Source organism: Girardinichthys multiradiatus, chromosome X, assembly GCF_021462225.1.
Source record: "Girardinichthys multiradiatus isolate DD_20200921_A chromosome X, DD_fGirMul_XY1, whole genome shotgun sequence".
Taxonomy (NCBI): Eukaryota; Metazoa; Chordata; class Actinopteri; order Cyprinodontiformes; family Goodeidae; genus Girardinichthys; species Girardinichthys multiradiatus.
In genome coordinates, this window is record NC_061817.1 from 11739884 (window position 1) to 11754824 (window position 14941).

At 40.0% G+C, this 14941-nt stretch overlaps 1 protein-coding gene across 2 annotated transcripts in view; it reads left to right on the plus strand.

Moving 5' to 3' along the window:
* Positions 1-14941, plus strand: part of LOC124862685 (PHD finger protein rhinoceros-like) — a 49504-nt gene that overhangs the window by 14336 nt on the left and 20227 nt on the right. For both annotated transcript variants that reach the window (XM_047356740.1, XM_047356741.1), the window contains exons 2-3: positions 9153-9883; positions 11205-11292. In XM_047356740.1, the coding sequence (XP_047212696.1) occupies positions 9259-9883; positions 11205-11292 (713 nt within the window). In that variant the 5' untranslated portion in view covers positions 9153-9258. The remainder of the gene's footprint in view (positions 1-9152; positions 9884-11204; positions 11293-14941) is intronic.

Below are 14941 nucleotides of genomic sequence, written 5' to 3' on the forward strand. Positions count from 1 at the left end.
TTGGTCAAAAACAATTTAGATTAAACTGTGAGAATAGTGTAGTGCCTCAAGAAAGATTTTTGGGAGATGCTAACAGAGGCTAATGGTTAGCCAGGTGCAGTTTTTCCATAGTGAATGCAAATAAATCTTATCTTGTCAGTCACTCCATGTAGATTGCAGAGCACACTTTGCTTTCTCATACATACAGTCTTTTTCAAACTGACTGATAGGCCCCAACTCACTGTCGCCTTGAATTACCACGGCTGGCTGCCGATACCGCTCACTGCAGAGCCACTTCATTCAGAGTCTGGGACTTACTTTCCAGTCTATCATTGTAACCTGTTTTGTAAGCTTGATTGATTTGTGAACATCTATTTACCTGTTAGCTGAATTGAAATCATTTCTCTTAACCCCTTGGTTTTGGTGTTGAATCTTACTGTGTTGTGTATCTCCTTCATGAATGTGGAACTGAATATGGTAGAAACCTTTTCCATCCAGACTATTAATTTCTTAAAGGCGGACAAGCCTTACTAAATTTAAACATTTTTAATTAGAACTTAATGAGGCTGAAAAACCGTCTGTTTCAAGTCTTGACACATTATGTCTTGGGTCGTTGACTGCACTGTCCCTTGTGTGTTGACAGTGCCAGCTTGTGTTTTATCTCCTGGGCTATAAAATGTTTTTCTGCAGCAAGTGTGGGTTTTCAAGTGTTTTTGTAGAGTACAGTGCTGCTAAGAAATGCTCCAAATAAATATCAAGTTTGTTCATAATAAACTATAATTATTTTAATCCCATTGTTTCCCTTCAAAATCAACTGGACAACCGACAGTTCAGGTTTCGGTGAACCAGGTAACATTTATTTTATAGTTGATGCAGTAAGGCTGCTCAGAGAGAGCAAAAGCTGTGCCCCCACACTTTGGTTCTGTCGTCAGTGTGAAAGACGGGTCAGGAAGACGTTTCTTCCAAAATCACCCCAAGAACAGCTGTTTAAAAACGGATGCACTATTAAAGTTTGTAAACTGGAAATCAGCTGGAGATTGTAACATTTTACTGGAATGTGTTTAGTATTTCAGGTAACCATAAAGTGAAGATTAAAATGGGATCAAATGGCTTAAAAACATGTCCTTAAATCTACAGCCGAGTTGAACTTATTTACAGTTGACTACATCCCTCGGTATACAGTGACGCTCAGACGTTTACATACAATCATCATCGGCATGAACGTCATTTCCATTTTGGGTTTTTAACAGTGTATTTCAATCGTTCTTTTTTTAAAAGGCAAGCTACAACATATTTCTTTAAAAAAAATTGATTTTACATGCAAGTTTTAGTGTGTTTGAGAATTACAGAAAATATACAAAGGATCAAATACAATGCATGCAAGCTCGAATATACACATACATCCCCGCGTACATTTAAATAAGTCTGCCGAAGCAAGTTCCAGAGAAACTAATAACGTTTTGTTACCACTGGCAAAGTCCTGGCTTAATTTCGACTGGATATTTAACTTCACAACCAAAATGGTAGAGGTCTTTCAGATTGGTTGGTTTCCCGGCACAGACTCAGCTTTTAAGCATAATACATACAGGATTGAAGTTAGGGCTATTACTAAAGCTTAGTGTCAACCTGTTTGAGATGAATATCCAGTTGAAATACCTAGTTCAAGGTTAGGATGTTCAGGGATCACTAAAGAAACACCACAAGCCTATGGTGAAATGGAATATATTGGAAGTTGGAACACCGGTGTCATTGTTCACAGTAGAGTGAGTTTAACATGTTAACTGAATTTTGCAGCATAAGAAGTATGTTTGGGGGAATCGATGTGAGGCTTTCAAACCTACGAACGTTGTCGAGAATGCGGCTGGGAATATCACAATGAGGGTGTGTTTTGCTGTTAGTGGTATTGGTGGATTTCACACATCAGGTGGAAGTGGAGAAATGAGTAACATTCAAATTCTTCGACTTCATCTAAACTCAACAGCTAAATGGTTGAAACTTGGACACAGTTGGGTGTTCCAACAGGATGGTGATTGCAGGTCATTGTTATAATTAATGGTTTTGGAATGGATTTAGCAGTCTAAAATTAAGCTTCTGGACCATTTATTGATGGCACTTTAAAGCCGGCTCCTTAACAGAAAACTGACCAATTTAAAGTTGGAGTTCTACCAGTTCTGCCAAGAATAGTGGTCAAATTTCCACCCAGACTTATGTCAGAAGCTGTCTGATGGATGTGGTCAAGGTTCAAGTTGCTAATCCAAATATTAGTGGGGGTATATGTATATATTTAGGTCTGTATGTGTAGTTTTCACCCTGCATGGGTTACAGAAAATCCAGTTCAAATTTGTGTGCCCAGTTCAGTTTTAAAAAATCATTGAATCTGTATGTTGTACAATGAGTTCACCTTGAAATAAAGATGAGATTAAATGCATCATAAAAAACAAACCCTTGACATCCATCTTTGATTGTTTGCTGACCTCTGACCAGCACTGCAAATGGATCTAATTAGGGAAAAACTGCATTTTTGGGCCAAAAATGTTTCAACTTGGACTTCAGCTTGAATTAGGAAAATAACATTACAATTAAAGAAATGGATGGACCTAAAATGGAGTAAATGGAGTATGATAGTCCTAACATGTCAGCTCAGTAGATATTAACCAAAACCCCTCTTTGGGAAATTTACTTGACAAGAACCTACACAGTAGTTCTTAAATATCAGCTCAGTTTATTTTGCCTCCTTTGAGTTTCTGTAGTGTATAAATATTGAATGTTCAGTCTTCTCTAGTTTTTGTGGAGAAGGAGCAGAAATGTGGATTCTTGCCTGGTTTTAAAGCCCGTCTCTGCCTCTGACTGATTATCCTGATGACGTGGTTCTGGGTGTACAACCCACAGAGCCAAAGAGAAATGCAATCTTACAGCTGTCTGGAGACTTGCAAGGGAACCAGAAATGTTCTTCTGGCTATCCATATGCATTCAGAATTTATTACTTTCAAACACAAACGCACACACAGAGTGTGTTTGGTACTTTGCAGAGGAGTAGAGTAATGAATAGTGAGGCCACATGCTTTCTCCTGCTGTGGGAAGATCGGGTGCTGACCAGTTTTAAAGAGAGAGGAGGGAATTGGGCTTGGACATGGTTTTATTTCCTAGTTCAATCTGTGGTTGAGTTAAGTCATAGTGTTGATGGGTATGCTGGAGTCTGAATAAAGCATTGAAGTGCTTTAATTAAGAGTTTTGCTGGTGTCATTTTATTAACTAAAGCTTTAGTGGCTTTTAATGTTTCAGCGTATAATTATCATGAAATACCACTTAAAACTCATAACTTTATTACATATATTTAGGTGAAAGAAGAGGGAAGATCAACAAAGTACAGCGCACATAGTTCTAACTCAAAAGTGGAAATAATTTAGCATGAGTCACTTTTAGCAGCTACCAGTCAGTGCTTTGGTTACAGCCTGTTGCACTAGCTGCATGTATCTGATCTTGTATGGTTTTCAGGATACATGGACCCTTTTTTTTTTTTCCTCCTCGGTTTCATCCGTTCCCCCTCTGGTCCTGCTCAGCTGCTCCAGCCATCTGCACGATGGCAAACAGAGAACAGAGAGATGGAGGCAAAGCCGAAGCAGTGGGGGAGGAAGGAAACCAAGGAGGGGAACACGGTTAGGAGAAAGGGAGGATCAGTTGAGGTTGATGAAGGAGGGTCTTTGGATGTGTGACATTGGGTCTGGTGATGAGTAGAGAAGGATTAAGGAGGGACAAAAACATGAAGACGTGTATGCAGGGAGTGTTTCTAAGAGGCAGGCGGAATAAAGATGATGTCTGTCCTTGTCTACAAATAGAAGTGAGTCTGTGCATACGTTTAGGGCGGTGGAAACTAGGATGAATAGCAATGTCTGGATTTTAAAGTCGGACAAGTAAATGGCACCCAACAGTGAGCTCATTTTATGTCTTGTTTTTTCCTCGTCTCATTGCCCCTCTGTCTCTCCCACCTTCCATTCTGTTCCCATGCTCCCCAGGCCAAGTGTCTTCCTCTTTGCTGGCCTCTGGATTGCCTGAGTATTTGTCTCACTGCTTAACTTCCTGCACAGCCGGGTGCTCAATCTGTTTGTAAAGTTCGACGAGCCAGTTTCCTGTTACCCCTTAGTTCCCCTATATGCTTTTCTTGAAGCAGCTGGGGTATTAAATCTCTGATGTAATATCAGTGTATGCAGCATTTGGTTGCTCTCTTTTGGGTTATTTGGTATATAGTACATTTTTGACCCAGTTAGCAGATAGATCTGAGACTTTCCCTCATCTCACTTTGCATTTCTATTTCCAACCACTTTAATGTATTTGTTGTGTGTGCAGTTTGCCCCCAATTCTTTCACTCACTTTACCTATATACAGTGGCTTTATAAAAGTATAGTAGTAAAATTCTCCTGCTCACATATAAAGCCCTTAATGATCATACATCAGAGATCTGATTGTTCCATATGTTCCTAACAGAGCACTTTGTTCTCAGACTGCAGGTTTACTGGTGGTTCCTAGAGTCTCTAGAAGTAGAATGGGAAGCAGATCTTTTAGTTATCGAGCTCCTCTCCTGTGGAACCAGCTCCCAGTTTTCCCAGTCTCTCTCCTAGACATAGCTACTGGCTGAGCTTCTACTGTGACTAACTGTATGTGCTCTCTTTCATACTCTAGACTTGAAAACTGGCTTAGAGTTCATCTGCTTAGCTGTCTTTCTCTCTTCAACGAAGCCACTAAAGGAGCTACAACCATTAATTTTTCACTTTTCTTTCCCATAGAAAGTGCTCCAGCATCAGTCCTTCTGTGTTCTTTTGTGTCTCTGCTCTGTTCTCTCAAACCCCCAGTTGGTCGTGAGCGATGGCCGCTCACACTGAGCCTGGTTCTGGTTCTGCTGGAGATTTCTTCCTGTTTAAAAGGGGGTTTTCCTCTCCACTGTCGCTACATGCTCATGATGTACATTGCTACATGAGGGATTGCTGCAGAAGCATTGCAAGCGCCTGCCCACTATGTATTGTCATAAAAATAATTCTGGCAGAACAGATGTCTTTCACTCTGATCAGGATATATAGACCTCCAAATGCAAAATGTTACTTCTATGATAAATTAAATGTGTTACTCCGACAGTGTGACATGAACAATGAAGTCATATTAACGGGAGATTTTAACATAAATTGGAACAATAAAGATAAGAAGAAGGAACTAAAAAAATATTAGTCAATTGTTTTTTTTAAACAGATAATAGAAGGACCAACCAGGATTACAAATGCTTTAGTAACATTAATTGACTTGCTTTTTACAAATGGATCTCAACGAATAAATAAAATCTACAGTTTGACCACAGGGATGTCAGACCATAATATGATACTGTTTATAAGAAAACTCACCAAAACCAGATTCCATTTCTCACATGGAATAAACAATTAAAAGTCCCTAATACTCAGTTATACAACCTTGAAAATGCAATCTGTGGAACAGATTGGTGCCAACATTTCAAGGAGAATAGTTGTAGCTCCTTTATGGCACAATCTAAAGCAACTAATAAATAGTTTCACGAGAGGTCAAATGCAAACCAGATCATGGACAGAATCTACCATGGTTAAATGAAAAGATATGGTCACTTATGAAACAAAGAGATCACTCTTAAGATGGTACTTAAGAGTAAAAAGGAACATGACAGATGTGTATTCGCTACACTAAGAAATAAAGTCGCAAAAGAGCTTAGAAAGGCAAAAGCAACTTTTTTTATTGATGCTATTAACAACTCCAAAGGAAATGCTAAAGAGATCTGGCAGAACCTAAAGAATTTAACAGGGAAATCAATAATAAAAAAAATTAAATAAATGAAACTTATCGATTATAAATCATATGACGATGCTGGTGTAATTGCCGATCCCTTCAGTCAGTATTTTATCGATTCAATTAGGAAAATGAGTAATTAAAGAAATACTCTGGGGCACCACTGAACATCAATGAAGTGACATGCTCTAAAATAGAAACAGTAAATTCATGTTTAAAATCATCAAAGACTAAAAATATCTTTTAGTATGGACACTATTTCTAAAACAAATAAAAATGCTTCAATTCTATCCATCTGTAAAATTATAAATTGTTTAATTAATGAAGGAGTTTTTCCTACAGCATGGAAAACGGCAGTAATCACGCCAGTCTTTCATTTGGGTGAAGAACGGGAAGCTAATAGGTGAAACTGTAATGGTGCGTTTACACCGAACGCGGTTTCTGCAAAAGGAGTGAAAAATATTTTTCCTAAATTCTCTTCGCATCAACTAATCAGGGACTGGATGTGGCTGTGACGTAGGGTGAAGGACCAAAGTGGAGAAGAAGCGGTTGTCAGTGAAGATGGAGGACCAGATCATAGTGGCGGTGTGCGGCATGCCAGAGTTGTATGACTCGGGACTAATTACTTTTACCGAGACAAGTACAGAAAGGACCTGGCCTGGTTATGTTTAGGCACAAATATCTTATATTTAGGAGATGTGGACATTAAAAATCGGCTGTTTTTTTATTGAGCTGAGATTTATTTACTCACCGAAGACAGATGGACAGGCGTTCAGCAGCGGGGATACAGCGCAGTTAAACCGCGGTGAAGTTGGTTTGAAGTTGGATGTTCAAGCTCCGTTGAGTTGGCGGCATCTAGCTCACGGTTGATCGATTCAGGCACTCAGATTTTCCACGATTGTTTGGTTCGGAAACTTATTGACGGTCCCTAGTGAACCACCGCGCGTCAGAAGAGGGAGCAACAGAGAGCAGCTAGCCAAAATCTGGGTGCCTGACTCGGATCGGTCGTGGGCTGGATGCCGCTGGCTCCACGGAGCTTGAGTGTCCGGTGTCCGGCTTCGGGCTGGCTTCACAGCGGTCGCCGGTAGTTGGTGTCCCGGAGGCCGATTCGTCTCCCAACGCGGGGCAGCAGATCTTTGAACTGGGTCCTGGATAGACGGAAGTACCGCTGAAATCGACCGTCATCCAGACGCAGCTCCTGGAGTAAGTGGTGGTAATCTCCGAACTGTTCCCGAAGAATCTGGTGAACCTAGGGACGTCGGCGGCGTTTTTCGGCTCTCCACAGGTAAAACACCGTGATTATCCGCGAAATCCATGTCCAGCATGTTCAGTTGAAACCAGCAAGCAGCAGATGGAAGCTCCTCCTATTTGATGACGCGGCGAAGTGTTGCCGCTTGTTGCCAAATGCCAACGTGGCGTTCACCCGGAATGTCAAGCGGGCAAAAGCACACAAATGACGCGAAATATTCGCAGAATCCGCGTTCGGTGTGAACGCACCATAACGTACCATTTAGGAAAAGCTCTTTTGGTCAAGCTGCCTTTCTTTTCGTGCATCGCACTCTTGGAACACAGTACCATTAGAATTAAGGAACATGTCATCACTGCATATTTTAGCGGCCTTTAGCAGTGGCTTTTGAATAATCAAAATTGCACTCATGATTTAAATTAAGAAGTTTTTATGAAATAAATATAAAAGTTTCTTAATTGAATTTTTTTTTAATAGTATGTTCTTATAATCCCCAACCTGTTTTAATAGTAAGTAACCTTATTACATTTGGTAGATGTTATGTCCTGCTCTTGTAAATGTGTGTCCATGTGCTTGTCATTTGTGTTTTTACGATCAACCAGCCACAGGACTACAGATGAAAATTAGCCCTTGTGGCTAGTGAAGGATGCAAATCACTGACTCGATGGAATCTGCTGGGTTTCCTTAGATAGAAAAACCTTTTAACCAATTTAAATAATAATCTGATTGTTTGATAGTTAGGATTAATTGGAATGTATGTACCTAACTTGCAATCTGTGTGATTAGACTGAATCGACTTTGTAAAGTGCCTTGAGATAACGTGTTGTGAATTGGCACAATGTAAATAAAATTGAATAGAATTGAATTTTTTCATACCCTCTGAACTTTTTTCACATTTTGCCACATTCAAACCAAAAACTGTACTTTATCAGAATTGTATGTAAGATATCAACACGAGTAGCACATTAACCCAAAAGAAAAGTGATACATGATTTTCAAAATGTCTTCCAGATACAAAGCTGAAAAGTGTGGTGTACACTTGTATTCAGTCCCCCTGAGTCAATGCTTGATTTTTTTTTTGCTGCTTATCGGGTCTATCTCTAGTAGCTTCACACACGTGGAGACTTAAGGTTTGGCCAGTTCCTCCTTTGCAAAAAGGCTCAAGCCCAACTGGATGTAGAGCATCTGTGAGAGATAGAACCCGGTATTTGGCTCCATCAATCTCCCATCAACTCTCCTGAATAAAAGCATCCTCACAGCATGATGCTGCCATGACCATTTTTTTTTTGTCGAGGGTGATGGGGAGTGTTGGTGTTTTGCATGTAGACCAAAAACCTCAGTGTGATGTGACCAAATGACCCTTTTCCACATGTTTGCCATGTCTTCTATGTAGCTTGTGGTGAACTGCTTGAGATTACTTTTGACTTTTTTCAACAACGGCTTTATTCTTGCCAGTCTTTCTGATGGCCAGATTTGTGGAGTGCATGACTAACTGTTGTCTTGTCAGCATTTTCTCCCTCATGAGTTACCATTGGCCTGTTTGCAGCTTCTTATTATAAAATACATTGGTGTTTGCATATTGCTTGACAAATTGTGAACAAATGAATGGGGTGTGAGTAGTTTTCAGGCACTGTAATCCTAGAAAACTGTTTCATAGTGACTCCTGTTCCATTTTGTACAAGAAAAGAAAACCCAACCAATAACATCTAATTTTGCCAAGTGTGTCGCTGAGCTGTTTAGGCAGCACACACGGGGGTTGTTTGGTACTCAGTCCAGTTGGCACTGAGCTGAATGTGGACAATTTGTAGAAGAGGCTTGTTGTGTTCTGCAGAAGACTTGTTGCCCTTTAGTGTTTTCTAATCTTTTTATTGTTTTGTTGGTTTTACTGGAGATGTTGTTTTGATCCTACAAATAGGAGAGATGTATAAATATGTAGATCTAGATCTAGAGAGAGATATAGATATGTATAATGTGATTAGATTTTTGTGTGTGGCAGTTAAAGTGGAAACGTCTACCTTATCTGATTCCTGAAGCATTCCTTCACTTTCTTCTGACAGAGACAGAGCAGTGTTTCATGCCGGGTCTTGTCGGTGCCTAACTGAGCTTTCTCTATTCTCTGTCCCTCCAGATTAATCATCGCGGTCTTCTGAAAGTCTTGAGCGATTGTCATCCTCTGAGATTTAAATCAGCCAGTCTTGCCCTACAGAGACGAAACACTATCATTCAAAGGGGAGATGAAGCCGGATGGGGTTGCCACGGCAGCACTGGAGCCAATGGAAACATTGGACTCTAATCCAGCAAATGAGGCAGCACCACCTGCAGGGCAGGAGCCCGACCTTGTAGCCGTTCCAGCTGAGGAGATGCCACAGCATTCTGCTGGAGATAAGGGGGAAGTGGAGCCACAGGCAAACCAGGGCAAGGAAACCCCAGCTGCCAAGACTGGCACCAAGGCCTCTGGTGACACTAAAGCCAAGGCTACCAACAAGGCTGCTCCTAAGACAAAACCCAGCACCACAAGCTCATCCAAGGCTCCATCTGGCCCACGTTCAAACCCATCCCAGAGTCGGCTGTCAAATGGCTCGTCTAAGCCTCAGACTAATGGTGTAGTTAAGAAGACCACACCTGCTGCAGAAAAAAAGGGCACCCCAACCTCTGCTTCCATCAAAAAACCAACTGGGACAGCAGGTGCACCAGCTTCCAAGACCACTACTAAAGTTGGAGAGAAAAAGGCTCCAGGGACCCCTTCTACCACCAACAATGCAAAGTCAACAGCGGGAGCACCAGCAACCAAAAAGACTCCATCCATTACTTCTAATGGTGTCAAATCCAGCACTGCTGTGGCTGCAAAAAAGCCTCCAGGTTGGTTATATTCCTTCACTGATTTCGTCTTGTAGGTTTTTTTAAGTTGCAGTGGCTTGCAAATGAACTTTACAGCCAAGGAATTTTATTGTGATTTTATGTGAATGACCTACACAATGTTGGATATATTATTCTGATAACCCTTAATAAAATGTAGTGTAACCAGTTACCTTGAGGAGTCACCTACTCGGTGAATAGAATCCACCAGTGTGTACTCTGTCAGTTCCTCAGCTTAAGTGGGATAAACAGGACAACTATTACTTGTTCTCACCACAGATCTGTCCTTTGTGGAGGAGTGGCAAGAAGAAAAGCATAATAACTACCACTTAAAGTTTGCCAGGGGACACTGCAAACAGGGGAAATGTTACCTTCAGGCCTTAATGCAAATGTATGGTCAGAAAATCCCTGAACACACCATGCCCTCAGTCAAAAATGGTGGTGGCAGCATCGTGCTGTGGGGAAACGGGGCAGAGTTGATGGTAAGATGATTGGAGTTCAGTGCAGGGCCGTCCTGAAAGAGACCTGTATGAGCCTGCAAAATACTTCATACTGGAGCAAAAGTTGACCTTCCAGCAGGACAATGGGCCTAAACATACAGCCAGAGCTACAGTGAAATAGTTTGGATCAGAGTATATTCATGTTTAGAATGGTCCAGTCAAAGTTCAGACCTGAATCTAATTGAGAATCAGTGGCAAGATAAGAAAAGTTATGTTTACAGAGGCTTTCTATCCATTCTCACTAAGCTTGAGCCGCTTTATCAAGAAGATAAAGCCAAACATTCAGCCTGTAGATGTGTAAAGCTGGAAAAGACAAGCTGTACCTTTTTAAAAGCCAACAGCTGTAACCACAACAAAAGATAGTTTTACAAAGTAATGACCCCGTTGGACCATTCCAATTATCTGATCAACTTTTCAGATTTTCATTTGGAAAAAATGTCAGCTGTGTGCTGTTTTTATTGGTCATTTAGATAAGATTCCAATAAAATGCATTGAGCTCTGTGGTTGTGACATGACTTTAATGTGAAACGTTTAAGGGGTATGATGACTTTTGCAAGGCACAAAGTATAATTAGGTTCACCTTTTGAAAACAAGTGTTTACTGATATGCAGTTATACAATATCTACTCACTGCATGGATTTCTCATGTTTTTTACACATGTCAAGGTGGCTGTTTCTGAGCTATTATAAAGGCTTTGCCCTAGATTGCTCTAACACAGTTTATAAACCTGACTTAAATCTGTGACTTAAACAACTATTTAAGTCTGGACTACATTATTGAATGATGTCCTTGCAACATTTATTTTTCAATCTTCTCTCCTCCAGCTTCCAAACCTGCTTCCGCAGCTCCAACCAAGAATAGCTCTGTTGACTCATCCAAGGTGGATAAACCCCCGGTTTCCAAAACAACCAGGTAGGCTTAAAAATGGTTCCAACACTATTTAAGAAAACTGACTTTTTCATAAATCAAAAAATCCCCTCAAAACAGATAAAAATCCTCCCATTTGAATGTATAAGCATAGAGTTTAAACCTCCTCAGTGTCAACTAAAAAGCAGTTGGTTGAAAAGGTTTGACTTGGCTACCGGTTCAGAGGATTCTGTTAAAGAAAGAAATCCCTGGAGGAATGGAGGACAATGAATCCGCCACATAGAAGCTGGGAGAAGCCGGGCATAAGTAGGCCAGCAAGCAGCCAATGTTAGAACAAGCCTTAGAGGAATGCCTTGCAGAGTTTCGTCAGAGCAAGCATTATTCAGCTTTATTAATAAAACAAGTGTTCGGGAGGGCTTAAACTGGGATGGGGATGGAGTGAGAGCGAGTGAATCCTTTTGGGGGATTTGCATCTTTAAACTGAACACTTGTTTTGAGTTTTTGCGCTGCCGCTTGTTTTTGTGTGGGATCAGACCAACGTGTTTCTCACCCGAGTCACACTGTTTGCATGATGTTAGATCCTGAGGTGGCTTGGTGATGAGTTAGGAAAGATGGCTGAAAGAACTCCTTGTTAGTAATCATATTATGATCAGATTGAACATAGCTTGTTTGGGAAAGCAGTGGCTTCTTTTTTCATCACTGGTATGATTTTTGTGTGTGTGTGTGTGTGTGTGTGTGTGTGTGTGTGTGTGTGTGTGTGTGTGTTGGCACTTTGATAAGCTAGACACTGATTGAACTGATTGTGAAACACACACACATACAGACAGACAGAAAGTGAAAGAATTCCAAAAATTGCATAGCATTTGACATTCTGTTAAAAAAACACATATTCTAAACAATGACTGAAGACATTCAGTCATTGTTTAGAATGACTGAAGACATGCTGAAGATGTATTTAATGTAATATTTACACATGTGCTGAATTATCCAATGGCCAGTTTTCCTAAGTCTTTGATCTGTTGATGCTGATTTTTGCCGATACTGATTTCTCTTTAAGAACTTTAAATTAAGGAGATAAAACTGCTTTTGAAATTGGCCTGAAAGATTATTAATCATTTCTATTAGGAGCACCAGTTGCTATAAAAGAATGTTTTGAATTTTCAAATAAAGGCAAAATTGCAACTCATTTGACATTTTAGCTGTATTCAGCATCTTATATTAGCGATTAGCATGGTTGGCACTACTGTGTGTATTTAGTTGGGTGTTGGTCCCCAGCCCTGGTCGTCAGGGCCCACTGTCATACACGGTTTAGATGTTTCTCTGATGCCAGCAACTGATTTCAATGAAAGGATCATTAATAGGCTTTGGCAAAGCTTCATGGCACGAAGAAGTAATATCATTTGAATCAAGTGTGCGTTTGCAAATCTAAACTATGTCCAGAGGACCTGGGTTGAGGACCACTGTCCTGGAGAATGTAGACCTTCACCTTCACCCTGAAATTCTCAAAAGCCTGGCATATCCAGCATATTGAAATATTTCATATTGAAAGCCCAAAAGAAGTTGCTAGAAGTCTAATAAAATTAGACTGTGCATATCTACAAAAATACCAAAAGTGTTAACAAATAATGATGTTTCTAGCAGTAGCAGTGTGCTTGGTGTGAGCTTAAGAAGCTTTCTAATGTCCTGTGCAGTTTTGTTATCTTTATACAGCTTCAGGCTAATTATCCCCCCACTTTAACTTTTCAGCTGCTTTTCATGGCTGTTAAAGTGTAGTAAAGTGAAAATAGCTGAAATATTTCCATAAAACATTTTAGATAGATCTGTAGAAGCATTGAATCTGGTAGGACTGCAAGACGTAAATTTACAAAGCAAAAGAAATCCCATTTATATTGTGAAAGGTCCACAAAATCTTGAATTCTAATGGAAATCGTACAACTTGAATTTTCTAATGTTGAATAATAATAATAACTATTATTATTATTGGTTTAAAACAATGAAGCAGAATCTTAAAGTAGAAAGGACCTTAATGGAAAGGTGGAAGTCTTCTCTTAATGGCAATATACTTTCATGTAGCTCCTCTAGTCCATACTAAGTGGCCAGTCACTATGAGTTGGGAGTTTAAAATCCCTTCCCCCTCCTCTCTAGTCTCCTTTTGCCCTGTGTAGCAGCTGGATTGTGGAGATTACTCTCAGATTACTGCTTTATACAATGGTTGATGTGCAAACATCTCATTAAATAGAATTATACAAGGTCACATTGGTAATCGCTTGCATAGTCCAGAACAGTGACTTAGCAACACATTCAAACTGTCCTTATGATTTCACTCCCTACTGCTGAAAAGGTTGTCGTTTTCTTCCGATGTTAGTCTCATTATTGTCTACTTATTTGAAAACTAGGGTAGCTCAAATGCTGATCAGTAAAGCTTGCAAAAATGTTGGAACTCTTGCTGCAAACATTGAGAGTACCAAATCTGCCTAGACTGGATGAAAATGGATCAAGCTTGTTCATGTACTTCTAAAGGCTAATAGGGGCATGTCAAGTTCTACAGAACCTTTTTTCTAAAATCCCTGTGATACGCTTTTCCCACAGATGCAGAAATTGAAAGAAAACATATTAACATTGAAAGAACTGAGCAGTGATTTACATATTAGGATTAAAGACGCGATAACAATTGTGACACAAAATAAGCATATTTCGATGTTGAATTTTGCAAATCTAAAGCCGGCCGGAAATAACTAAGGGGAAGTCTCCGGTCATTTGTTGTGTGAGCGTCAATGATAAAAGGTTCAGGTAAAAGCCAAGTTGTGTTTAAAAACAGCGTTATTATGGTGAAATTGTGCATTGCTGGTGATGACAGCAATAGTATTACAGCAGCTGTTAGTCTGTACTACTTTCTTGAAGCGAAGAGGATCAGAGCTGCCTGGATCAGAGCTGGAAAACTGATGGGGGACAGATGGAGTGGTCCCACCAAACCAATTGTGATTGTAGGATTCTCGGCATTGCTTCGAACAAGAAACCTCTAAATTCACCAGAGAATTGATATCAGAGGTCAGGATATCTGACAGACGAAAGATAGTATTGAAACAGTCTACAGCCACGATGTTTAGAGCATCTAATGAGTAAAGATTGCCAAAGAAAAGGTTGTTGCTGCTGTTGCTAAATGGATCAAGACTCGGCAGGTAAGAACACTTCCTTGTTACAAAGGTACATTTAGATATCAGCAGTTATAGTTCATGATTAAAAATTCAAGATTATTTTTAAAATAAGATAAATTACATGCACATACAATATATTTAAAAGTGTCTCTACAGATTCAAATATAAAATAAAAAAAATGACCCACCAGGTAGTGTCTTTAGATCTTGAATCATCCCTTGTGTCTGCTGCTGCTGCTCACTTCAACTTCAGTTGTTTCACTCAGTGCCAAATTTACTGTAACCCTGGATTTACACTGTATCTGATCCGGTCCGGTGCGAAGCCCGGAGGTGCTCCAAGGAGGCGCAGATCACACAATTAATGCCAGTGATAAATGCCAAAACAGTTCATTCTGTAGACGTTAAAGCAGTTAAGCTGCTGCATTTTTTGTTTTATACATCCAGATATTTTCATGTTTTGCTCTACCATGGGTGAGTTCACTGAGTGCAGCAAAGCTATGTTTGTTGCTTAATTTGGTGCATTTAATATTTAATTGCTTG